Source organism: Saccopteryx leptura, chromosome 3 (assembly GCF_036850995.1).
Source record: "Saccopteryx leptura isolate mSacLep1 chromosome 3, mSacLep1_pri_phased_curated, whole genome shotgun sequence".
Taxonomy (NCBI): Eukaryota; Metazoa; Chordata; class Mammalia; order Chiroptera; family Emballonuridae; genus Saccopteryx; species Saccopteryx leptura.
In genome coordinates this window covers 314265000-314290269 of record NC_089505.1, presented here as the reverse complement: position 1 = coordinate 314290269, position 25270 = coordinate 314265000, and the positions used below count along the sequence as shown (strand labels likewise).

At 39.2% G+C, this 25270-nt stretch overlaps 1 protein-coding gene across 1 annotated transcript in view; it reads left to right on the top strand.

Annotated features, from left to right (window-relative positions):
* RAB2A (RAB2A, member RAS oncogene family) overlaps positions 1-25270 on the top strand; it is a 93027-nt gene that overhangs the window by 24412 nt on the left and 43345 nt on the right. Inside the window, exons 2-3 of the mRNA XM_066378999.1 lie at positions 12005-12076; positions 21986-22053. Coding sequence (XP_066235096.1) covers positions 12005-12076; positions 21986-22053 — 140 coding nt within the window. The remainder of the gene's footprint in view (positions 1-12004; positions 12077-21985; positions 22054-25270) is intronic.

Genomic DNA, 25270 nt, shown 5'->3' with positions numbered 1-25270 from the left:
GGAGAGAGAGACAGAGACAGACAGGAACACTGATTTGTTCCTATGTGTGCCCTGACCAGGGATTGAACCAGCAACCCTGTGCATCGGGACAGTGCTCCAACCAACCAAGCAATCTGGCCAGGGCAGGAATCTGCATTTTTAACAAGTGTTATTTATAATTGTTTGGCATTGATGTGGTATTTAGGTACACATTTCTCACCACAGCACTAGGTCCTACTGAAGACAATGACTTGGACCCTGAGTAAAGGAAGAATGTAAGGTGAGTTCATGGTATGAACTCTTAACAGCAGCAATATTAAGTGTAATAATTTGTATTAATTAAAGAGTGGTTGAATAGCCAAAGCAATCTTAAGAAAGAACAACAAAGCTGGAGATATTACAAAGCTAATAGTTAATCCAAACAGTATGGGATTAGCATAAAAAATAGAAACATGGATAAATGGAACAGAATAGAGAGCCAAAAATTAACCCATGCATGCCTGTATGATCAATTAATCATGACAGAGGAGCCAAGCATAAACAGTGGAGAAAGGACAGTATCTATAGTAAATAGTGTTTAGAAAACTGGGCAACTACATGCAAAAGAATGAAACTGATATCATAAAAGTCCTAAAAGAAAACATACATGGTAAGTTCCTTGAGGTCAGTCTTGGCAATGATTTTTTTTGTATGTGACAACAAAAGCAAAAATAAACAAGTAGTAGTTCATCAAACTAAAGTGCTTCTACATAGCAAAGGAAACAGAGAGGCCAGTGGTTTGTTCAAGGATAGGCAACTCGTGTTTTCAACCACTGATACACAATGCTGACACTTCATTCAGAATCTTGGTAACTGATTTAGGGATATTTTGGTAAAGATCAAAAACTTGTAATGAGTAAAACGTGATTTGAGAGTGGGCGCTACTTCACATAGAATGGTTAGAGAGGTGCCAGGTGGTGGTAGGAACCCAGCCATGATAGTGTCTACAGGGGAGAGCCAAGAGGATGTGTGAAGGCCTTGCAGGTTCCAGTGGTAGGAGATGGATTTGGCGAGGCCATGTTTGTTTTTTCTGTTTCTGTTTAATTCTGTGATTATAAAACATGTACTTTTATAAAACAAACATATCTTTTTATGCTAGTTTCTCTCTTCATATAGCTTTAAATACTATCTTCATGCTGACAACTCTTAATTTATGTTTCCAGGCTAAACATCTTTCCTGAAGTCTAGATTCATATATCCATTTGCTTACTCAACTTTACCACTTGAGTGTCTAATAAACATCTGAACTCAAAATAAGCCAAACTGGAACTAATGATCTTTCCCTATTTACATACAGTTTTCCCCATCTCATTGATTCCTCCATTTGATTGGGCAAAAATATTGGAGCCATAATTAACATACTTCTCTCAAAACCCACATCAACACTATCAACAAATTCTTTTGGCTCTGCTTCAGAATGTATACAGAATTCAGGCACTTCAGACTGCCTCCATTGTGACTGCTCTGGGCCAAGATACCATTTCTTGCTTCATTGAGAAAGCCTCCTTAACCAATTTTTTTACTTTCTCTCTCATCTGCTTCTATTTACAGGGTATTCTTATTGTAACAGCCAGAGTAATGTTAGGATTTAAGTCAAGTTATGTTATTATGTTACTCTGTGCTCAAAACCCTCCATCTAGTGAATGAGTCTTCCAGGTTATCACACATAAACTTAGTCCTGCAGTGTCTGTTCCCAGGGTTATGACCCTTCCCTGCCTCTTAATTTTTAGCCACTTTGGCCTTACTGCATTTTCTCCAGCACATGTCACCTTACAGCTTTTTTCCTCTAGCTGTTTCCTCGGCCTACAGTGCTCTTCTCTCAGTAATCCATCTGCCTATATCCTCACATCCTCTATAGTCTTGACCCAAATTTCCCTTTTCATAGAGAACCAAGTTTAAATACTACATCCTTTAATACACACCCTGCAACTAATTTAGCCCCTCTCTCTTCTCTCTTTCTGTATATACACATACATATAAATGCACACATACATGTTTTTTAAAAGTTTTGTTCATTGGGCCCTGGCCCGTTGGCTCAGTGGTAGAGTGTCGGCCTGGCGTGCGGGAGTCCTGGGTTCAATTCCCGGCCAGGGCACACAGGAGAAGCAACCATCTGCTTCTCCACCCCTCCCCCTCTCCTTCCTCTCTGTCTCTCTCTTCCCCTCCCGCAGCCAAGGCTCCATTGGATCAAAGTTGGCCCAGGCGCTGAGGATGGCTCCATGGCCTCTGCCTCAGGCACTAGACTGGCTCTGGTCGCAACAGAGCGACGCCCCAGATGGGCAGAGCATCGCCCCCTGGTGGGCGTGCCGGTGGATCCCGGTCGGGCGCATGCGGGAGTCTGTCTGACTACCTCCCCTTTTTCAACTTCAGAAAAATACAAAAAAAAAAAGTTTTGTTCATTGTCTCTTTCTCCTCCCTTCACAAGGAAAGGGGACCTTTGTCTTTATTGTTTGCTGATATATTCTAATTGCTAAGTCTTAGAACGTAGTAGACACTTGATATTTCTAGAAAGATTGACATTTGGCAAGTATTGGAGATACATGTGGTTACACTGAAAATGAATAAAACTTGGGTCCTCTGCTTTTAGGAAGCTTAAAAAGTATAAACAGACATAGTAAAAAGTGACAGTAGTATTAATAGTATTAACGTTTGTTGAATTTAACTATGAGCCAGGCACTGTTTTAAGCACTTAATACATGAACTCATTTAAAACTCCAATAAACCTGTGAGATAGGTATTATAGATTAGGAAACTGGGGCATTGAAAGGATAAATAATGTGAGGTTTTATCAGTAGTGCAAAGTTGGGATTAGAACCCAAAGAGTGGGCTTTAGAGTTATAAATCTGGTATAATGTTCTTAGAACTAAGTGAGTTGACATATATAAAAACACTTAGAACAGTGTTTTGAACAAGAGAAAAGAAAGTCTGTGTAAGTTTTATCTGTTTTCAGAAATCATAATTTTTAATGTTTTAGAGTTGTTGAGAATATAGTCATCATGATATGAAAATATTCATTGGTCACTTAAAAGACTATTTCTCATTCAATTATCTTAATGTCTCCCTCCAGGAAAATCAACATATTTTCTCTGTGAAAATAAAGGATGTGAGTCAGTTACAAAAATATATATAGACAAAATATGTAGGATTTCATCAGTTCTGTGAAAATGTTGGAGCACTACTTGAATTCCATTATAGTGCCATTGATGAGTGGGGGTCTGATATTTAGATTAATAAACAGCTAAAGAAGAGGAAAGATACAAAAGATGCTTTTAAAGAACTATTTGAGGCCCTGGCCATTTGGCTCAGTGATAGAGCATCGCCCAGTGTGTAGATGTCCCGAGTTTGATATCCAATCAGAGCACACAGAAGAAGTGCCTATCTGTTTCTCCAGCCTTCCCCCTCTCACCTTTCTTCCCCCCCCCCTCTCTCTCTCTCTTTACCCCTACTCTTTCCCCCTCTCTCCCTCATTCTCCCCCTCCTGCAGCCATGGCTTGATTGGAGCACATTTGCTCTAGGTGCTGAGGATGGCTCCATGACATCTGCCTCAGGCACTTAGCAATGGAGCAATGCCCATGATGGGCAGAGCATAGCCCCCTATTGGGCTTGCCAGATGGTTCCTGGTTGGGGCACAGGTAGGAGTTTGTCTTTGCTTTCCCTCCTCTCACTGAATTAAAAAAAAATTTTTTTTTAAGAAGAACTACTTAAATATCAAACTTTAAGAGAGACTTATGGGAAAATTGTAAAATCTTAGAGATTTTTATATACTTTTCTTTTTTTAGAGAGAGAGAAGAAGGATCAACGCGTACTTGCTTCATGTTAGTTGTTCATTGATAGCTTCTCATGTGTCTTGACCTGGGGGCTCAAGCCGAGCCATTGACCCCTTGCTCATGCCAGTGACCTTGGGGTCATGTTGATGAACCCATGCACAAACCGGCAACCTCGGGGTTTCAATCCGGGACCTCAGCATTCCAGGTCAATTCTCAATCCACTGTGCTACCACCAGTCAGGCAGCCTTGGAGATAGTTATCAGTTTTACTTTATACTATATAAATAATGCCCTACAGTATGCATATTGCCAAAATCTTTAACTTAATATTGATTTCGTTCTTTGTTCAGGAGTATAGTTATAATTGCAAATTAAATTTTATTGCATTAAATATATTTAATAATATATTATATTTAGCATCTTTTTTAAATGTTTTTGATTTCAATTTACATGAAATTTGGTCCCTGTTTAATGGTTTCATTTTAGAGGCTTATTTTTTCCTCCCCCCAAAATGGGGAAATTATTTAAAGAAAACATCAGATTTGGACATAAGTTTGGTTATTTTTTTTGTGCTGAAATCACTATTTTTCTTTACAAACTATTTCACATAATCATAAGTTCCAAGAATTCACTGAAAAATCTAGCCTCAATGTAGAACATTTTTTAAATATGGAAAGCATGACATTTTGGTAAAATATCTTCTTTCTGCATATCTGATCAATGAATGATACAGGTTAGATATAGTAGAAGTTCTCAGAAGGTCTTTGCATCAGTCTTGTGGGGTTAACAACTTGAGCTGAGAGCATTGCTGTTCCTTAAATCTGTTGAATTAAGCGTGCATTTCACTTGAATATGGAGAGATGTGGCTTATATGTTTTAACCATATAGCAGTCATAATATATATATACATGGTCCCTCATCTATCACGGGGCTCGTTCCAGAACCCCCCCACCCCTGTGATAGGCGAAAATCCGCGAAGTAGCAACCTTATATTTATTTTATTTATATATATTTTAAAGCTTTATTTCAGTTTAATATTCTTTTTATGTTTTAATTTTTATATATTTTTAATATTGTTTTCAATTTTTTAGGCTAGAAAATGCTTATTTTACCACAAAAATAATTAAAATAATAAATATATAAAAATACCTACATACTGCAAAATCCCGCAATATAGCGAAAAATCTGCAGTACAAAATTAGGTACAGTGGTGCCTTGAGATACGAATTTAATTCGTTCTGTAACCAAGCTCGTAAGGTAGTCAACTCGTATAAACTGCCGATACTGGACCCATGTGCCAACTAGCGGCAGTTTCCCGAATCACAACTCGTATCTCGGAACTTCGCTCGGATCTCGAACAAAAATAGGGACCGAGTCACAGCTCATATCTTAAAAAATTCATATGTTGGTCTGTTTGTATCTCAAGATACCACTGTATATACAATTTAAAAATCTGCAATACAGTGAGACCGTGGAAAGTGAACAGCTATATGGCAAAGGATGGCTGTACCGTATTTCCCCATGTATAAGACATACTTTTTCCAAAAAAATTTGGGGTATAAAAACTGGGTGCGTCTTATACAGTGGTTATAGATTTTTTTTTACTTGCTTTTTCTGCTTTTTCGCACTTGTTTTTGTGCTCATTATTGAAGAAAGTGATTCGTCATCAGACACAGATGAGGACAAGCTAATGGATGGGAGTTTTGACAGTGATGACGATTTGTATAATTTTGTGATGAATAAAACTTGAGTTCAATAACTTGATGTAATACTTTTTTTTTTTCAAATTTCGGACCCCCAAATTAAGGTGCATCTTATACATGGGAGCATCTTATACATGGAGAAATACGGTAATAGAGCACTTAAACAGCTTAATACAGCAATGAAACAAGTGCTCTTAGATTTTAAAATGCAGTAAAAGTCTTAAATATTCAACATAGTATACTTAATCATAAAATAAGGATTGGCCCTTTTTCTGGAAGTACAAGTGTGTTCAAAAAAAGAACTTACCACTTGGTGGCATTGTTTTTGCTATATTCCAACACAAGAATCTGATCATACTCTTAAGTTGAAAGGAAAAATCCTCTGTGGTATTTTACATCATATTACTGTGCTTTGTGGCATGCTGGATCCATTGCTTTTCATTTAGATTTAAATAGGTGATTACTTGTTAACTTAAAATTCATTCATAGTAAAAAGAAAATCTTAAAAAATTTTAAATTCTAGTGATATAAATTATCATAACTAAATGATAGAGTTAGGGCCCTGGCCGGTTGGCTCAGCGGTAGAGCGTTGGCCTGGTGTGCAGGAGTCCCGGGTTCTATTCCCGGCCAGGGCACACAGGAGAAGCGCCCATCTGCTTCTCCACCCCTCCCCCTCTCCTTCCTCTCTGTCTCTCTCTTCCCCTCCCGCAGCAGAGGCTCCATTGGAGCAAAGATGGCCCGGGTGCTGGGGATGGCTCTGTGGCCTCTGCCTCAGGCGCTAGAATGGCTCTGAATGCAGCAGAGCGACACCCCAGAGGGGCAGAATATCGCCCCCTGGTGGGCATGCCGCGTGGATCCCGGTCAGGCGCATGCGGGAGTCTGTCTGACTGCCTCCCCGTTTCCAGCTTCAGAAAAATGAAGAAAAAAAAAATGATAGAGTTAGAAAGAAGTGTAATGATTATCTGGCTCAAATCTCTGTACATATAGTAAAATTATGTCCAAAAAAGGTTAAATGAATTGTACACAATCCCCTTGGTTATTCCCCTGCAGGCAGCCATCTTCCTGAGGTAGGGAGAAAAAAATCAAAGCTATATGTGCAAAACAATTAAAAAATTTTTTTTAAGAGTTTATTTGAGCCAAACTGATGACAGTGGCCATGAAGCAGGATCTCAGATGCTTTTCTCTCCTTTTTTTCATGATGGCTAAGACAATTTTTGTAGTAAGAAAAGAAGGACAGAAAGAGTCTTTATAAAACTTGCGTTGTATCCATTATGTGCTGGAGATACATTCTTGAATGTGGTCTCTATCTTAATGGAGCTCATTTTCTGTTGGGGGTCACATTCTATTGCTGGAGAGCCTATAAAGCATTATGATATAATTGATATACTAAAGGAAGAAGGGAAATTAAGGGTGATTGTGAGTTTCTTGCTGGTGTGGTCCATTGGTAGGCAGTGCTTCAGGTAAGGAAATACTGAAAGAGAAGCTAAGTTCTGAGTTATTGTTTGGTAGGATGGGTGGTGGACAGGAAAATGAAAAGGGATGGCTTAGGTTTTGGAAGTTTTGAGTTTCAGGCCTGAAGGAATTAAAGTGGGACATGTTCAGCAGGCAGTGGAAATAATGAGAGTGAAGTTAAAATGGTGACTGGAGAGATGGATGTGACTAAAGTTGAGGCTCTATGACTTGGTTAGATCTCTCAGTTGAAAAGTACCATAATTAAAGATGGGAATGTGAGGAAAACATCCAATATTGAAGGTTTCATAAAGGAAATGGAGCAATTGTCACAGAATTAAGAAACCAAGGAGATAGTTACAGCCAAAATAAAGCCAAAATTATTTTCAAGGAGATTGCAGGCAGATAAACTATAGTTTGTGGCAAAAATAGTCATATTTCTGGATCAGATAAGATGAGGACTGAGAAAGGGCTAATTCAATTTGGCAATTTAGAAAAGCATTGGTGGTTGTGAGTCAGACACCTCAAGTATTTGGAAACAGATTTATTTAGAATTAAAATAGAAGTCAATAAATACTGAATAAGATAAGCTATCTGTAAATATAACCGATTCTAATAAATGGCAGGTAGTAAAATTTAGGAGACTTGGAAAACATGACAATGGCACTTGGATATATTTTCTGCTTTGAGAGATACTTTGATTATCTAAAGAAAGAATGTGGAGTGTTGAAAGTGAAGAACCAAAGAGTAAGCGTTTTCTGTATTTAACGAGGACTTGGTCAGAATAAGTGACATTGGTATTACTAGAGCAATATACAGTGTGTCTGTCCTTAAAGTCATGGTGCACTTTTGACCAGTCACAGGAAAGCAACAAAAGATGATAGAAATGTGAAATCTGCACCAAATAAAAGGAAAACCCTCCCGGTTTCTGTAGGATGATGTGGCAGCATGTGCGCATGCGTAGATGATGACGTAACACCGTGTATACAGCGGAGCAGCCCACGGCCATGCCAGTCGAGATGTGAACGGTACAGAGAAAAGTTCAGTGTGTTCTGTGGCTCGCTAAATTCGAATCTGTGACCAAAGTGCAACATGAATATCGGCGCGTTTATAATGAAGCGCCTCCACATAGGAATAACATTACTCGGTGGGATAAGCAGTTGAAGGAAACCGGCAGTTTGGTGGAGAAACCCCGTTCTGGTAGGCCATCAGTCAGTGACGAATCTGTAGAGGCTATACGGGATAGCTACCTAAGGAGCCCTAAAAAATCTGTGCGTGAGCCCACATCGAACTGCACTGAATAGGTATGAAACTGGGAGAGTTTTCCTTTTATTTGGTGCAGATTTCACATTTCTGTCGTCTTTTGTTGTTTTCCTGTGACTGGTCAAAAGTGCACCATGACTTTACGGACACACTGTATATCCTGTTGTGAGGTAAAAAAGAGTTTTCAGGCTTTTGTATCACCTAAATGACTGTTAGATGATTTTTTAGGTTTCTCAGTAACAAAATCTGTGATTTCTAATTATATTTTTTCTAGACCATATGAGAAACTTTGGGGTGTTAAAAATAAGAAATGAAGAAAAGACACAGAAGAATCTTAAGTACATATTACTAAGTGAAAGAATCCAGACTAAAAAGGCTACGTAGTGTATGATTCCAGCTATATGACAATCTCGAAAAGGCAAAACTAAGGAGATGGTGAAGACTTGCTAGGGGTTCGGAGTTATGGAGGGACCAATAGGCAGAGCATAGGGGATTTTTAGGGCAGTGAAACTATGGTATTCTGTATGTTATAATGGTGGCTACATTATATATTTGTCAAAACCTGTAGACTGAACTCTAATGTAAATTATGAACTTTAAATGATGATGTGTCAGTGTAGTTTCATTGATAATAACAAAACAAGTTTTACTGTCCTGATGCAGGATGTTGATAGTTGAGGAAAATGTGCTCTTGTCGGGTAGGGGAAATATGGGACTTGCTGCTGTACTTTCTGCTGATTTTGGTTGTGAACTTAAACTGCTCTTAAACATAAAATTTATTTTTTAAAAAGAACTGAAGAATAGCGCTGACCAGTTGGCTCAGTGGATAGAGCATCGGTGCTGTGTATGGATGTCCTGAGTTCAATCCCTGATCAGGGCACACAGGAGAAGTGACCATCTGCTTCTCTCCCCCTTCTTTCTGTCTTTGCCTCTTTCCCTTCTGCAGCCAGTGGCTCAGTTGGTTCGAGCATTGGCCCTGAGCGCTGAGGATAGCTCAGTTGGTCCAAGCATCAGGTTCAGTTGCTAAAAATAGCTCGGTTGATTGAGCATCGGCCCAAGACAGGATTTGCCGGGTAGATACCAGTTGGGGTGCATATGGGAGGCTATCTCCCCTCCTCTCACTTAAAAAAAAAAAAAAAAAATCAAGGTGTACTAATTTGTAAGCAAATGTGAAAACTTATAAAAAAATTTAAAAATAAGATTTATATCTCAGTGTTTCACCTATTTTGTACTTTCATACTTGCAAAAATATTTTTCCTTTCTATCCTAAACCTGAAAAGCTATTCAAAGTTAGAAATCTGATAAATGGGTTAGTCTTTGTGCATTTTGTAATATAAGAGAAATCATGGATAAAAGAAGAAAACTAAGATCAAATGTTTTGAAATTCCATTTTATCTTAAAACAATTTTGAACAAGCCCTGGCCGGTTGGCTCAGCGGTAGAGCGTCGGCCTGGCGTGCGGGGGACCCGGGTTCGATTCCCGGCCAGGGCACATAGGAGAAGCGCCCATTTGCTTCTTCACCCCCACCCCCTCCTTCCTCTCTGTCTCTCTCTTCCCCTCCTGCAGCCAAGGCTCCATTGGAGCAAAGATGGCCCGGGCGCTGGGGATGGCTCCTTGGCCTCTGCCCCAGGCGCTAGAGTGGCTCTGGTCGCAGCAGAGCAACGCCCCGGAGGGGCAGAGCATTGCCCCCTGGTGGGCAGAGCGTCGCCCCTGGTGGGCGTGCCGGGTGGATCCCGGTCGGGCGCATGCGGGAGTCTGTCTGACTGTCTCTCCCCGTTTCCAGCTTCTGAAAAAAAAAACAAGAAAAAAAAAAAAATTTTTGAACAAACAATACACTATTTTCTAAAACACAACTGTCTATATATATGACTTATTTTAAGAATATGTTTATTAAATCTGGGTACAGTGAAACAGGAAGGGCTTGGGATAGAAGAAGGAACAGGAGAGAAACGAGACGAGGCTGCTTTGGCTCACTGTAAATTCAGAAAAGGGGCCTCCTTGGAGACACGTTGAGGAGAGTTAGCCTGGGATGAGCTGCTACTGTCCATTGCTCCCCTGATTACAAATCTTGTGGGGTTCGTTAGAGTTTAGGAGATCCACCTTGTGGAGAAGAGGAGGTGGAAGGGAAAGGTGCAGGAGTGCTCCCAGGAGGGAGAATACGCCAATAGGACATTTCTTTGATTTGTTATTGGGCATTTTGTCAATCTTTATAACATTTGACATGGACCAGTCATTTGGCAAAATTAAGTGCCTTATTTCTCCCATAAGGCAGCAAGTGACAGTATATTCATTGTCCTCTCATGAGTTTATAATCTAGAAGACATTGAACAGCTTAGTTTGAGTGTCACATCCTTAGAAAGACCATCTCCAGCCCTTCAGTCTAAATTAAGTCTCTGCTGTTACTCATCCTAATAAACTTGACTCTCTTCTTTCAAATAGAAGTTATATTAATTAAGGTATTTTAAATTACAGTTCATGTAGATTATTTAGACATTCATCCTGTTTAATTTCTCTACCTATATTTGACTCTTTTTTGTATTTTTCCGAAGTCAGAAGCAGGGAGGCAGTCAGACAAACTCCCACATGCGCCCTACTGGGATCCACCTGGCATGCCTACCAGGGGACAATGCTCTACTCATCTGGGGCATTGCTCTGTTGTGGCTGGAGCCATTCTAGCGTCTGAGGCGGAGGCCATGTAGCCCTCCTCAGTGCACCAGCCAACTTTGCTCCAGTGAAGCCTTGGCTGCAGGAGGGGAAGAGAGAGAGAGAGAGAGGAAGGAGAGGGGGAGGGGTGGAGAAGCAGATGGGCGCTTCTCCCGTGTGCCCTGACCGGTAATCGAACCTAGGACTTTCAAATGGTGGGCTGACACTCTACCACTGAGAAAACTGGCCAGGGCCTACCTGTATTTGACTCTTATGGAAGGAAGCATAACAGTTTTTTACACAATTTTGTCTGGTATTTTTTGTTTGTTTTTGCTAATCTTTTCAGTATTATTCCAATGTTAGTACATGTGCTGCCTAAGCGAGCACACACACACTTGTATCTTCAAGTCCCTACTGCAGTGCATAGTTAGCATTTGATAAAGACTGTTTGAGTGAGTGAGTGAATGAATGAATGGTGACTGCCTTTAGTGTTTTGTAGAAGTGCATGATGCTCTCTAGTGAGCAGACTAGGTCTAGTGTGAGGATAAGGGCCTGAAAATGAATAGGAAGGTTGTGTTGGTGTTCAATATACATTTCTTGTTAGAGGACAAGTAGGAGTAGGTAGAAAATATACCTTTAATTTAGGAATGTGGAAGTTAATTCATAACCTTAATGAGGTGAAATTTGGTGGTAGAGTGAAGGAATGCAATTCAGGTTTCATTAGTTGATCTAAAATGAATTAGAACATACAGCAAGCATTTTTTCCAGAAAAGTAGATCCAAACAGTTAGCTTATTTATTTGTTTTTTTACAGAAAAGAGTATAGACTTCAAAAAGAAGAGATTGTTTTCAAATATTTTTACTACTACACAGAGAGGAAACATAAATGAATACTTAACTGCATGACTCACTGTGATAGAGGCTACTTGGAAGGACTGCTGTTATCTTTTAGCAGTTACTGCCACTTTTATCTTTCAGATTGATATGTTGAATGAATAAGAAAGGATGAAAAGAGGTATTTCTCAAGAAATTAGAGCAATTAGAAATCATGGTAGATTGTTTACAGAGCACTGGAAATCCTAGCTGCCTGTTTTTCATGTGCTTTTGTAAAGTTTCTTAATTTCTGAAGTTTCTGTCTTAATTTTTTTTTTTTTTAACTTCCAGGTGTTGGTAAATCATGCTTATTGCTACAATTTACAGACAAGAGGTTTCAACCAGTGCATGACCTTACTATTGGTAAGTTTTATCAAGAGATGAGAAGAATTCAGAAGTTTCGGGTAATGGAAATGGAACATGCTTAGAGGGTTCTATTCATTTAACTAGTATGAGTCAGGAAAATTGGTAAAACTCGATTTTTTGCTGTGCAGAGTTCAGTCTCCATCACTTTTTAAAAATACAAGTATGGTAAAAATAATACCCAATTTTGTAAAAGTGAACAGAATGCAGCAAGATATTAATATTCTTTTATTTATTGCTTTTTTAGTGAGAGGGAGAAACATTGACTTGTTCTACTTATTTATGCATTCATTGGTTGATTCTTATATCATTCTGACCAGGGACTGAAATCTACAACCTTGGTGTCCCAGGACAAAGCTCCAACCAACGGAGCTACCCAGCCAGGGCAGTATTTTTTATTATATATATTTAATGATGAAGCAAATGAGAGACAAGATAGCCTAGGGGTAAGAGCTGAGACTTGGGACCAGCTTGCCAGCATTCAAATCAAGGCTCTGCCACTATCTGGGCATGCCAAATTACCACTCCATCAGTTTCTTTATCTGTAAAATGAGAATAATAGCAGTACCAATCTCACAAAGTTATTGTGAACAGTAAATGAGTTAACAATAATGAAGCATTGGAACAGTTCCTGGCAATATGGTACATACTCTTGGTTTACCTATAATTACTCATCAAGAAAACTACCATTAAGCATTTTTTTAGTTTCCTCATTGTGAAGCATAAATGAGACAGTTACTGGTAAGGAGTTGTCAACAAATATTAGCCATTATTATTGGTGGCATTACTCATTAGTATGCCTGCATGGAGAAAAAACAGAACCATGCTAACTAGTGTCATATTAATTTCTTGGACACTGACTTCTAACTTCTGGGCAGTTATGCTTTATTTCCAGTCCATTCATTCCACTTTCTTGTACAACTGTATAATACCTTCTTGTTCTTTAAGCATGCAGCATCTTTTCTTTTTTTTTTTTTCTGAAGCTGGAAACGGGGAGAGACAGTCAGACAGACTCCCGCATGCGCCCCGACCGGGATCCACCCGGCACGCCCACCAGGGGCGAAGCTCTGCCCACCAGGGGGCGATGCTCTGCCCCTCCGGGGCGTCGCTCTGCCGTGACCAGAGCCACTCTAGCGCCTGGGGCAGAGGCCAAGGAGCCATCCCCAGCGCCCGGGCCATCTTTGCTCCAATGGAGCCTTGGCTGCAGGAGGGGAAGAGAGAGAGAGGAAGGAGGGGGGTAGGGGGTGGAGAAGCAAATGGGCGCTTCTCCTATGTGCCCTGGCCGGGAATCAAACCCGGGTCCCCCGCACGCCAGGCCGACGCTCTACTGCTGAGCCAACCGGCCAGGGCCATGCAGCATCTTTTCTATCTTCATTCTCAGATGGTAACTTTGGTTACTATTTCACTCAGGAAATAGAGACAAGTAGAAGAGCATTTTCACAGATTTCTACCCCCACATATAGACCCACCTGCCAGCATTGTGCCCGTAAGCTTGCCCTTCTTGCTACTGTGGATGAACTCTTACCTTGTTAGGAACGCCTGCTCAAGAACACTGCTTCAGCAGTTTTTTCTTTCAGCTGTCATTAATTTTTCCCTTTTTTATGGTTATATTTCATAACTGTTTTCTAGTTTTCAATCCTTTTCTCTCCTTTTAGCAAAACTCTTCTTGACTATATTTTCTATCTCTAATTCTTTTCCATTCATTCTTGAGCCCACTCCAACTAGGGCTCTTCCCTCCATGTACACATGCTCAGCTTCTTACTCAGTGTTTTCTCTTTCAGATATCTAATAGGCATCTCAAATTTAACATGTTCCAAATAGCTCCTGACTTTTTTCCTCCCAGGTTTCATAAGTGTATACATGTACACACACCCATACTCATCCTCTTGCCTAGAATTTTCTTAAGTGTTTTTTGTTTGTTTCTTTGTTTTTGTTTTTTTGAGACTACGTTTATTAAAGCTAGAGACAGGGAAAGAAAGGGAGGGCTTAGGATAGAAGAAGCAACAGGAGAGAGCCTAAGCTGGGCTGCACTGGCTCTCAAGAGACATTATAGAAAAGAAGTGAGCCAAGGTGGGGCTGCTGTTAGCTCAGTGAAATACCAGAGAAAAGGGAGCCTTGGAGAAAGGGTTTGCCCGGGATGAGCTGCTACTGCCTGTTGCTCCCCTGGTTGCAAATCTCATAGGGACCCTTAGAGTTTAGGAGAAAAAAGTAAAGATGCACACCTGAGCGGAAGAAAGGTGTGGGTGTGGTCCAGAGAGAGGCTACCTCTCAACATTTTATACAAGTGTGTAGATGTAAGTGAACATTGCCTCCCACCATTATAAAGTATCTATATTTTATTCATTGCTGTATCTCCAGGACCTGGTACATATAAGGACTCTATAAATATTTGCTAAAGTAATGACTATGGGGGGAGGAGCTTCATAAAACAGCACTTAACATTACAGTGATTAATGTTATTCAGTTGTGTTGCTTTCAAATAATTCTAAGTATAGCCCACTAAGTCCCACTACATTTATTTCAGTACCTATCTGCTATTGAACAGTTTGACAAACACTGGTCTAGAGGCTGGGCCATTTGTATGTTAATACTACCTTCCAATTTATCTTCCCTACTTCCTTAAACCAGTCAACCTGTAAGAAATGACTGCTAGAAATGAAAGTATACTTTTGTGTAAAAGGTGGTAGAATTGAAGCATCATTTCTATCAGGCTCCCCACAGTCTATCAATTAAAAAAAACCTCATTTCTTTGGAGTTCAATTTTCTGTTAACTTTTGAGTTACCTAGAATAATATTGCCAAGAATTAGAAAAGTAGCTTAAAAGTCCTCTTGTGAGCATCTAATTTAGATCTCAGAGTTTATGTACCTGAATTTTAAAATATAAATATATTTTCTTGACAGGGTATGATTGCTATTAAAACATTATAAAAATCCAAAGAAAATTTAATTTCCTATGTAGCTTGCCTTTGGCCTTCTAGCCACCACTGTGAAGAGTTCAGTGTGTGTATCTCCTTCTAGAGTTTTAAATATATTCATAAACACACACAAAGCTCGTTTGCACTTCTTCCACCAGTGTACTAAAGTACCTTTTTCTTCTTACCCTTGCCTCGGCTGTACTTACTGTTTTTAAAGTTTGTGACTTGGAGAGGGAAAAATGTTAATTTATTTTTCAGTTTTTTTATTTTCTAGCTCACTGAACCTTTTTTCCCCTGTGTTTAAGAGCCACGTTTTTGTTTTCTCTTTCAATTACCTGCTTATATCTTTGTGCCTTCTGCTTGTGGTTTTCTTTGATCAAATCCATTGATGTTTTTCTGTATGGCTTTCAAACCTTACTGAGGAAGGCTCCCTAGTGCAAAAACTACAGACATATTCTTTTAAATATTCTTCTGATACTATAAATTTGCACTCCATCTGGCAGTATGGTCATATAACGTGATTTTCTTTTATCCATATATAATTTGTGGTCCCACACCATAAGTTAAATAAGCCATTCTTGGCTCTGACTAGTTACTTAGTTGGTTAAAAGCATCATCTCAAAACAACAAGGTTGCAGGTTTGATCCCCATGTCAGGGCACACATGGGAAGCAACCAAAAAATGCATGACTGAGTGGAACAACAAATTCTTCCCTTCCTCCTCCCCCTTCTCTCCCTTCCTCTCTCTGTCTCTAAAAATCAATAAAATATTAAGCCCCCCCAGATAGCTCAGTTGGTTGGAGCGTTGTCCTGGAGCACAGAGGTTGCCAGCTCAATTCCCCAATCAGCACATACAGAAGTAGCTCGATTTTCCTGTCTCTGTCTCTCTCCCTCCCGCCATTCTTCCCCCTTGCCTCTCTAAAATAAATAAATAAGCCATTCTTTCTTTTTCCTATTTGAACAATCACCTTTGTCATATGCTAAATCTCTGTATGTAAGCAAGTTTGAGACTTTCAGATCTATTCCGTATATGGGTTTTGTTTTTGTTTTGTATTTTGCTATTTTCTGAGTCAGTATCACATGGTAGTATTTATAGTAACTGTAGTATATATGTGATTGACATTTTTCCTTTTCTAAGTATTCTTGATTGTTCTGTGCATTTGTTCTTCCAGATAAACTTCAGTCTCAGTTTGCCCCAAGTTGCAAAATTTTTAGTGAGACTTAAAATTTGATAAGAATTTTACTAACTTTCTAAGTTACTTTGGAGACAATTTATGTTTTTATTGTGTTGAAATCACTTGTTTACACACATGTATTTTCATTTATTCCAAATTTTTAAATGCTCTTCAGTAAAGTTTTACAGATTTCTACATACAGGCCTTGTGCTTTTCTTAAATTTGTTTCAGTATTTATATATTGTTTTACTATTTTGAATAGGATTGTATTCCATAATTATTGTTGTTAGGTTAACTATTTTGCATGTTGTGTGTAGATGGTTGGGTCTTACCTGGAAGTCATACTTTTTTTTCCTTAGCTAATATTTTTATACCGTTTTGTTTTACTGTTATAATTTATGGCCAAAATCTCTAGAATAATTTATAAATCGAGGGCATTATCTTTTTTCAGTGTAATTTGAATTCCTGTAGTGTTTTACCTTTAAGTATGGTGTTTCTGGTTTATTTTTTATAGAAAATTAGGAAATTATCTTTTTATATATAGTTTCCTCTTTGTTTCTACATTTATGAAAGCCTTTTTCCCAAAGTGTCAGTTTTAAACCTCTGCAGTGTCTAGGTTCGAGAAACAAATCCCTGTGTTCTTAGGCTGATATAAGAAAGGCTCAGCCTGTTTGTGTGGTACCTGGTTCTGCTCTCTGTTTGGGAACCTACCTGGGCGAAGGAGGCACATTCTGCCTCTGGACCTCTGCAGTCACCTGGCTCTGACAGGTGGCCTTTGCTTATAGAGGCTAGCATTATTTGTTTTGTGAATGATGGTTTAAAAATCTTGGTTACAATATGGAAGAATTATAATAATAGCTGAGACATACTGAACACTTCCTGTGTGCCAATCACTGTTCTATTTTATATGTAATAATTCTTTTAATCTTAAAAATATATCTTTATCATTAATACCACCTTATACATAGGAAAACTGAGACACAGAAGTGATTTTAATAACCTGCCCAGGTGTCAGTTAGTAGATATTGTTGAATGTTCAAAAACTGGTTACTATGCAAGGATGCAAGTACTTACTATGCAAAGATGAAAATGATATGAAAACAATTAGAAAATGTGTATTTACATCCTGAGTATTTTGTTCTGGAAGGTCGGAAGTCAATAACATTTGAAAAAATAAGCATCACTCCCTGACAATGTCAGGTAAATGAGACCTTGCCTTTGGTTCCACCGACAGTTTCTCTGGCAGCCAAATTGATAATTGAAAGTGTATCTGGGATGACAGCCTCAAGGGTATAGGGGATGACAGTTTATCCTATTAAAAAAAAGATAAGGAAGCCTTTCTAAATAGAATTCTCAGGCGTGTGTGTGTGTGTGTGTGTGTGTGTGTGTGTGTGTGTATGTGTATTTCAAAGGTTTTAAAATTTTAACAACTATTAGAGAGCTAAAGTGTTCAGGTTTTTTACTTGTTTGGTTCTGAAATTATCAGGACACTTTAGGTTTCAGTCTTTTATTTGCCACATAGCACAGAAAGGTGAAACCTGCCCTGAACTCAGTTAAGAATGAGAAGGTAAATGCGAAAGAATTATGTTTCTGAAGCTGAAGTTGAATTTTGTCTATTTTTGTTTCATTTGATAGGAAAATAGAACTCAGATTTTTTTTCTGTAAATAACAGTGCTTGTCAGTTCTCCTTTTTGAGGTGTGTATTTCCTTCCTACCATTGTTCTTTATCTCATTCCTGGGTAATAATACAGTATCCTTTTTTTTTCCTTTTTTGTATTTTTCTTAAGTGAGAAGCGGGGAGGCAGATAGACTCCCGCATGTGCCTGACCGGGATCCACCCGGCATGCCCACCAGGGGCCAATGTTCTGCTCATCTGGGTTGTTGCTCCTTTGCAACTGGAGCCATTCTAGTGCTTGAGTTGGAGGCCATGGAGCCATCCTCATTTGGAGCCTTGGCTGCAGGAGGAGAAGAGAGAGATAGAGAGAAAGGAGAGGGGGAAGGGTGGAAAAGCAAATGGGCGCTTCTTCTGTCTGCCCTGGCCAGGAATCAAACCTGGGACATCTACACACCGAGCCAACGCTCTACCACTAAGCCAACTGGCCAGGGCTACAGTATCCTTTTAACTAGTTTCTTTGCCTCTTGTTTTTTTAATTCTCCATCCTAACCCTGTTGATAAATGAAGTGAAAACATCAACTTTATTCTGTCATTTCCCTATTTTAGGAACAATCCTGATTTTTACGTAACATTTCTTTAAAATTGGTTGTTTTTAGAGGCAGAATCTTTGTTTAAACACTTTTAAGCTTCGACAGTCTCTGTCTACTTACTTGGAATAAAGATAGATAGATAGATAGACCAAAATCCAATATGGCTAAGTTAAGCAAAAGGAAATATATTAATTTATCTAGAATTTTACGAAGAATTCACAGGAGGGTGGAGACTTGGACTTGGGAATGTCCAGGAATGAAATGAAGCATCTTAAAGCCCTGGACACAGGAACCGTACGTAACAGTGGTCTTGCAGCAGAGTAGCCTTAGCCTTTTATCTTCTAGGATGGAATGGTTGCCAATCAAGTTTAGTATCTTTATCCCTCTACTCAAGATGTCAGTTCCAGAGCAGGACCATCTTCTTGACCTTGCTTGGCTTGCCTGCCATTCCTTGGTAACAAACAGTTAAGGACCTGTTTCTGATATGTAATTTTTTGTTTGTTTGTTTGTTTTTGTGTCAAATTTAGCAGTGTTCATTGGATTGACGAAATCTTAAATCCCAAAGAGCAGTGCAGATTTCTTTTGATTGTGATTAAAAGCCCATTCATGATAGAAGAAGGAAGAATAGGGTTTTTCGGGTTTTTCTCTCCATTTGTGGCTAGAAACAATAGATACATGAAAAGACTTCTATTTTGTCAAATATCTTGCGTATATGTAGTATTTTGTACTTTATTACACTTCTTTTAAATGCAAGATATTTCAAAGACTGTTTTTACCATACTTAGTGTCTGGTGTTTTTCCTCAGCTACTCTCATTTTTATATCATTAATGGTAAGCTAGTGGATGATCGTGTTGTGTGCCCTCTTACCCTGTGACATAGAATGTATATGACAATGTATATATAAATATACTTGTAAATGAATGTATATGTAGGAATATAGGTAGGTAGATCTGCGAACACTATAATGGTTTTATATGGTATAATTTAAAATATTTTCAGTTTTTATTCTAGTACATCCTGACTCCTGGGTCTCTTCTCTAGCTTTCCTATAGTTCTGAATCTGAGAAGCATACTGTTAGTTTCTTAGTATTGAGTATGCCTCTAGGATGGAATAATTGTTAAATATAGTGTAAAAACTCCATCAAGTTATCATGGGAGGGCCCTGGCCAGTTGGCTCAGTGGTAGAGCGTCGGCCTGGCGTGCAGAAGTCCCGGGTTCGATTCCCGGCCAGGGCACACAGGAGAAGCACCCATCTGCTTCTCTACCCCTCCCCCTCTCCTTCCTCTCTGTCTCTCTCTTCCCCTTCCGCAGCCGAGGCTCCACTGAAGCAAGATGGCCCAGGCGCTGGGGATGGCTCCTTGGCCTCTGCCCCAGGCGCTAGAGTGGCTCTGGTCGCAACAGAGCGATGCCCCGGAGGGGCAGAGCATCGCCCCCTGGTGGGCAGAGCATCGCCCCTGGTGGGCATGCCGGGTGGATCCCGGTCGGGCGCATGCGGGAGTCTGTCTGACTTTCTCTCCCCGTTTCCAGCTTCAGAAAAATACAAAAAAAAAAAAGTTACCATGGGAGGACAAATTGCCCTATTTATTTATTTATTTACTTACTTACTTATTTATTTATTTATTTATTTATTTTCAGTGAGAGGAGGGGAGACAGAGACAGATTCCCATGTGTTCCCCAGCTGGGATTCACCCGGCAAGCTCACTAGGGGGCAATGCTCTGCACATCTAGGGTGTTGCTCCATTGTTCAGCAACCAAGCTCTACTTAACTCAAGGGCCATGGAGCCATCCTTAGGGCTGAGGACCAGCTCTCTCCAATCAAACCATGGCTACAGGAGGGGAAAGGAGAGAGAGAGAGAGAGAGAGAGAGAGAGAGAGAGAGAGAGAGAGAAGGGGAGGGGAGGGGGTGGGGGAAGGGGAGGGGTGGAGAAGCAGATGGGCACTTTTCCTCTATGCCCTGAATCAACTCTGGGACATCCACACACCAGGCCAACGCTCTACCACTGAGCCAACCAGCCAGGGCCCAAATTACCTTCCTATTTCACCCTACTAATCTCAGTTTGGAGAATTATAGGAGATGCTAAAATGGAATTCTGACACTGGGCAGTATGCCCTTCCCTGGGCAACTAGAGGCTGATTTTCTGCCAGGAAGACATTTGCTTTCTGAAGATCACATGTGTCTTTCCTTCACCCTGACTGATCTAAATACTGATAGAACACACTGCAAGCAGTACTGATTTGGTGTGATAGAAGTGATAGACTTCTTTCAGGGCTTTCTTCACACCTGTTTTTTTTTTTTTCTGAAATCATCCCCTCTTTTTCTTTTCTTTCCTTTTTTTTTTTATGATTGAATGAGTACTTTCAAAAGAGATGATAAATGTAAGGGGAAAGCCAAAGTAAAAATGGTAAGTGTAAAGTTTGTATTCCCTTTGACCTGCAATTTACCTAAAATCATAATTATAAATTGAAAATGTATACAGGAAAGTTAATTTCAGCAATTGTTGAGTGTTCGTATACATATCTTAGTGAATTTGAGAATGACCTAAATTTGTAACAATAGAGTACCAACTTTAGTAAAGTGAGTGTGTGCATATATGTATGTCTGTGGATAGATGCACACACATATACACAGAAATACTATACAGCCCTTATAAATACTAATGGTATAGTTTTATATATTTATTGGCAAAGATATTTGCCATGGAATAATGTTTATGACATGTTGACTGAAAAGCAAATTGCAGAACAATATTTGTTTCCATTTATGTACAGTTGTATACTTATTTCTACATGTGTGTTTATTCATGGAGCAGTATCTGAAAATAGGTTTTAACAGTGGTCATCTCTAGTGGACAGAGTTGGAGATTTCTTTCCTAGTTGATGGCCCATACTGGGAACCAAGATTATGATGTTGGATTTTATTCATCCCTTTTAGTGATTTTTATATGACATTAATTGTTTTTTAAGAAACATGTTAATGTTTGTTACTAAGCATTATGATTCTTGAATCTCATTTTTAGTTTTTTTTAATTGAGCTTGTGAAATATGAATTATCACAACTGGTTTCTTGACTACACTAGCCTCAAATACCTTAGTTTTTTATTTATATACTTAGCTTAAGTCTTATTAACACCTCTGCCTTAACATACCATATTTCCCCATGTATAAGATGCACCTTAATTTTGGGGTCTGAAATTTGGAAAAAAAAGTATTACATAAAGTTATTGAACTCAAGTTTTATTAATCACAAAATTCATACAACTCGTCGTCACTGTCAAAACTCCCATTCATTAGCTTGTCCTCATCTTTGTCTGACGACAAATCACTGTCTTCAACAATGAGTGCAAAAACAAGTGCAAAAAGGTGAGAAATGCAAGTAAAAAATATACAACCACTGTATAAGATGCTTCCAGTTTTTAGAATTCAAATTTTTCGGGGAAAGGTGCGTCTTATACATGGGGGATACGGTACATTTATTAAGAATGAGAGGTGTATTTTTGTACATCTGTGTATCACCTAGCATAGCATGTTCTGGAACTAAATTTTTGTTTTTAATCCTTAAATGTGAAATATATTCCCACTAGATTGTGTAACAAATCATTTTCTATTTTATTCAGGTGTAGAGTTTGGTGCTCGAATGATAACTATTGATGGGAAACAAATAAAACTTCAAATATGGGATACAGTAAGTATAACAAAAATACATTGTATGACTTCAGTAAAGTTGTTTTATAAAAGTACATTGTATGTTTGTTTTGTTTTCCTTTATTTTAAGCCTGTAATGGTTTGTTAGACATTAACACTCCCTGTAGCCATGAAATGAAATGTGGTACCATAAAAGATTAGTTGTTCTTATGCAGTGTTTTCAATGGGTGTACCCCAGCTATTGGATGTTGCTGAACACATCTGAGTAAATGCTTAGGTCGGAGCCTGAACATAAATATTCTAGAAACTATGTTTTTAAGGAAAACAAGCAGCATGTCTGAAGGACATGTGAAGTAAAATATTTACCATAGAGTCTTGATCTTATAGTTCATTAATTTATTGTAAAAGTTTGATTTAATCCCAGTCATCTGAAGCCACCTTGTTTTCTTTTTTTTTTCTTTTTGCATTTTTCCCTAATGGGGAGGGGGCAGACAGACTCCTGCATGCGACCAACCGGGATCCACCTGGCATGCCCACCAGGGAGTGATGCTCGGCTCATCTGGGCCATCGCTCTACTACAGTTGGAGCCATTCTAGCTCCTGAGGTGGAAGCCTTGGAGCCATCGTCTGTGCCTGGCCAACTTTGCTCCAGTGGAGCCTTGGCTGTGGGAGGGGAAGAGAGAGACAGAGAGGAAGGAGAGAGGGGGAGGGGAGGAGAAGCAGATGGGTGGCTCTCCTGTGTGCCCTGTCCGGGAATCAAACCTGGAACTTCCACACACCGGGCCAACGTTCCACCGCTGAACCAACCAGCCAGGGCCGCCACCTTGTTTTCAATCCTAATTCTATCACTTACATTCATTGAATGCCTCTTATATGCCATATAATTTTTTCAATGTTATTGAATTTATTGGGATGACACTGGTTAATAAAATTATAGGTTTTAAATGTACAAGTATATAATATATCATCTGTATATTGTATTGTGTGTTCACCACCCCAAGTCAAGTCTTTTTGCATCACCATTTATCCGACCTTTACCTTCCTCTACCTCCCCCCACCTCCCTTTCCCTCTGGTAATCCCATACTGTTTGTTGTCTGTGTCTAAATTTTTTTTTCTTTGCTTAATCCCATCACCTTTTGTACTCAGCCCTTCCATCCACCTCCCTTCTGACAGTTGTCAGTGTGTTCTTTGTATCTCTGAACCTGCTTCTGTTTTGTTAGTTTATTTTGTTATTCAATTCCACATATATGTGAAATCATATGGTACTTGACTTTCTCTGACAGGCTTACTTCACCTCATATAATAATCTCCAGGTTTTCATTCATGCTATCGCAAATTATTTCCTTTTATTTCTTTTACAGCTGAGTAATATTCCATTATGTAAATATACCACAGCTTTTTTACCCACTCATCTACTGATGGGCACTTGGGCTGCCTCCGAATCTTGGCTGTTGTTTAAATAATGCTGCTGTGAACATAGGGGTGTAAATATACTGCTCACAAAATTAGGAGATATTTCTAAATGAATTTGAAGTGTTAAAATGTCCCCTAATTTTTCTGAGAAGAATTGAGGGTTATTTCAAAATGAATGTAAAGTGATACAATATCACCTAAATTTTGTGAGCAGTATATTCTTTCACATCAGTGTTTCCTGTTTCCTTGGATAAATCTCCAGAAGTGCAATTATTGGGTTATGGACCAGTTCCATTTTTAATTTTTTGAGATAACTCCATACTGCTTTTCATAGTGGCTGTTCCTATCTGCAGTCCCACCAACAGTGCAGAAGGGTTTTTTTTTCTGCACATCCTTGCCAACACTTTTTGATTTATTGATGGTAGCCATTGTGATAGGTATGAGGTGATAGCTTATTGTGATTTTAATTTGTATTTATCTGATGATTCGTGATGTGAGCATTTTTTTATACGTCTATTGGCCATCTGTATGTTCTCTTGGGAAAAGTGTCTATTCAGGTCCTTTGCCCTTTTTTGAAAATTTTTTCATAGATTTGAGTCATAGAGAGGCAGAGAGACAGAAGTATCAACTCGCTGCTCCACCCAGTTGTTCCATCCAATTGTACACTCACTGCTTCTCACACGTGCCCCAACAGGGGTCATACAGAGACCTAGGGTGCCAGGTGGACACTTCATTCACTGAGCCACTGAGCGGGGGCCCATTTGCCCATTTTTTAATTGGACTGTTTGGTTTTTTGGTGTTAAGTTTTATAAAGTTTTTATAAATTTTGGATGTTAACCCCTTGTCAGATATAATATTGGTAAATATGATCTCCCATTCAGTGGGTTTGCTTTTCATTTTGTTGATAGTTTCATTTGCTGTGCAAAAACCCTTTAGTTTGATGTAGTCCCATTTGTTTATTTTTTGTTTTGTTTCCCCTGACTGAGGAGATACATCAGAAAAAATATTTTTATGAGAAATGTTCAAGATTTTACTGTCTAGGATTTTTTTTGCTTCTAGTATTTTTATGTTTGCAAGTCTAACCTTTAAGTTTTTAATTCATTTTGAATTTATTCTTGTGTATGGTGTAAGAAGGTAGTCTAGTTTCATTTCTTTGCATGTGTCTATCCAGTTTTCCCAACACCATTTATTGAATAGACTATCTTTACCTCATTGTATGTTCTTGCCTCCTTTGTCAAATACTAATTGACCATAAAGGTATGAGTTTGTATATGGGTTCTCTGTTTTGTTTTGTTGATCTACATGTCTCTTAATGCCACTAACCATGCTGTTTTGATTACTATGGCCTTAGAGTATAGTTTGATATCAGGTAGTTTGATTCTTCCAACTTTGTTCTTCTTTCTCAGTATTACTGTGACTACTCAGGTTCTTGTGGGTCCATATAAATTTTTGGAATATATATTTTATTTCTGTGAAAATACACCATTGGTATCTTGATAGGAAGAATTGCATTGAATCTATAGATTGCTAAGGGTAGTATGGATTTTTTTTTTTTTTGTATTTTTCTGAAGTTGGAAACGGGGAGGCAGTCAGACAGACTCCCACATGAGCCTGACCGGGATCCACCCAGCACGCCCACCAGGGGGCAATGCTCTGCCCATCTAGGGCGTCGCTCTGTTGCAACCAGAGCCATTCTAGCGCCTGAGGCAGAGGCCACAGAGCTATCCTCAGCGCCCGGGCCATCTTTGCTCCAATGGAGCCTTGGCTGCAGGAGGGGAAGAGAGAGACAGAGAGGAAGAAGAGGGGGAGGGGTGGAGAAGCAGATGGGTGCTTCTCCTGTGTGC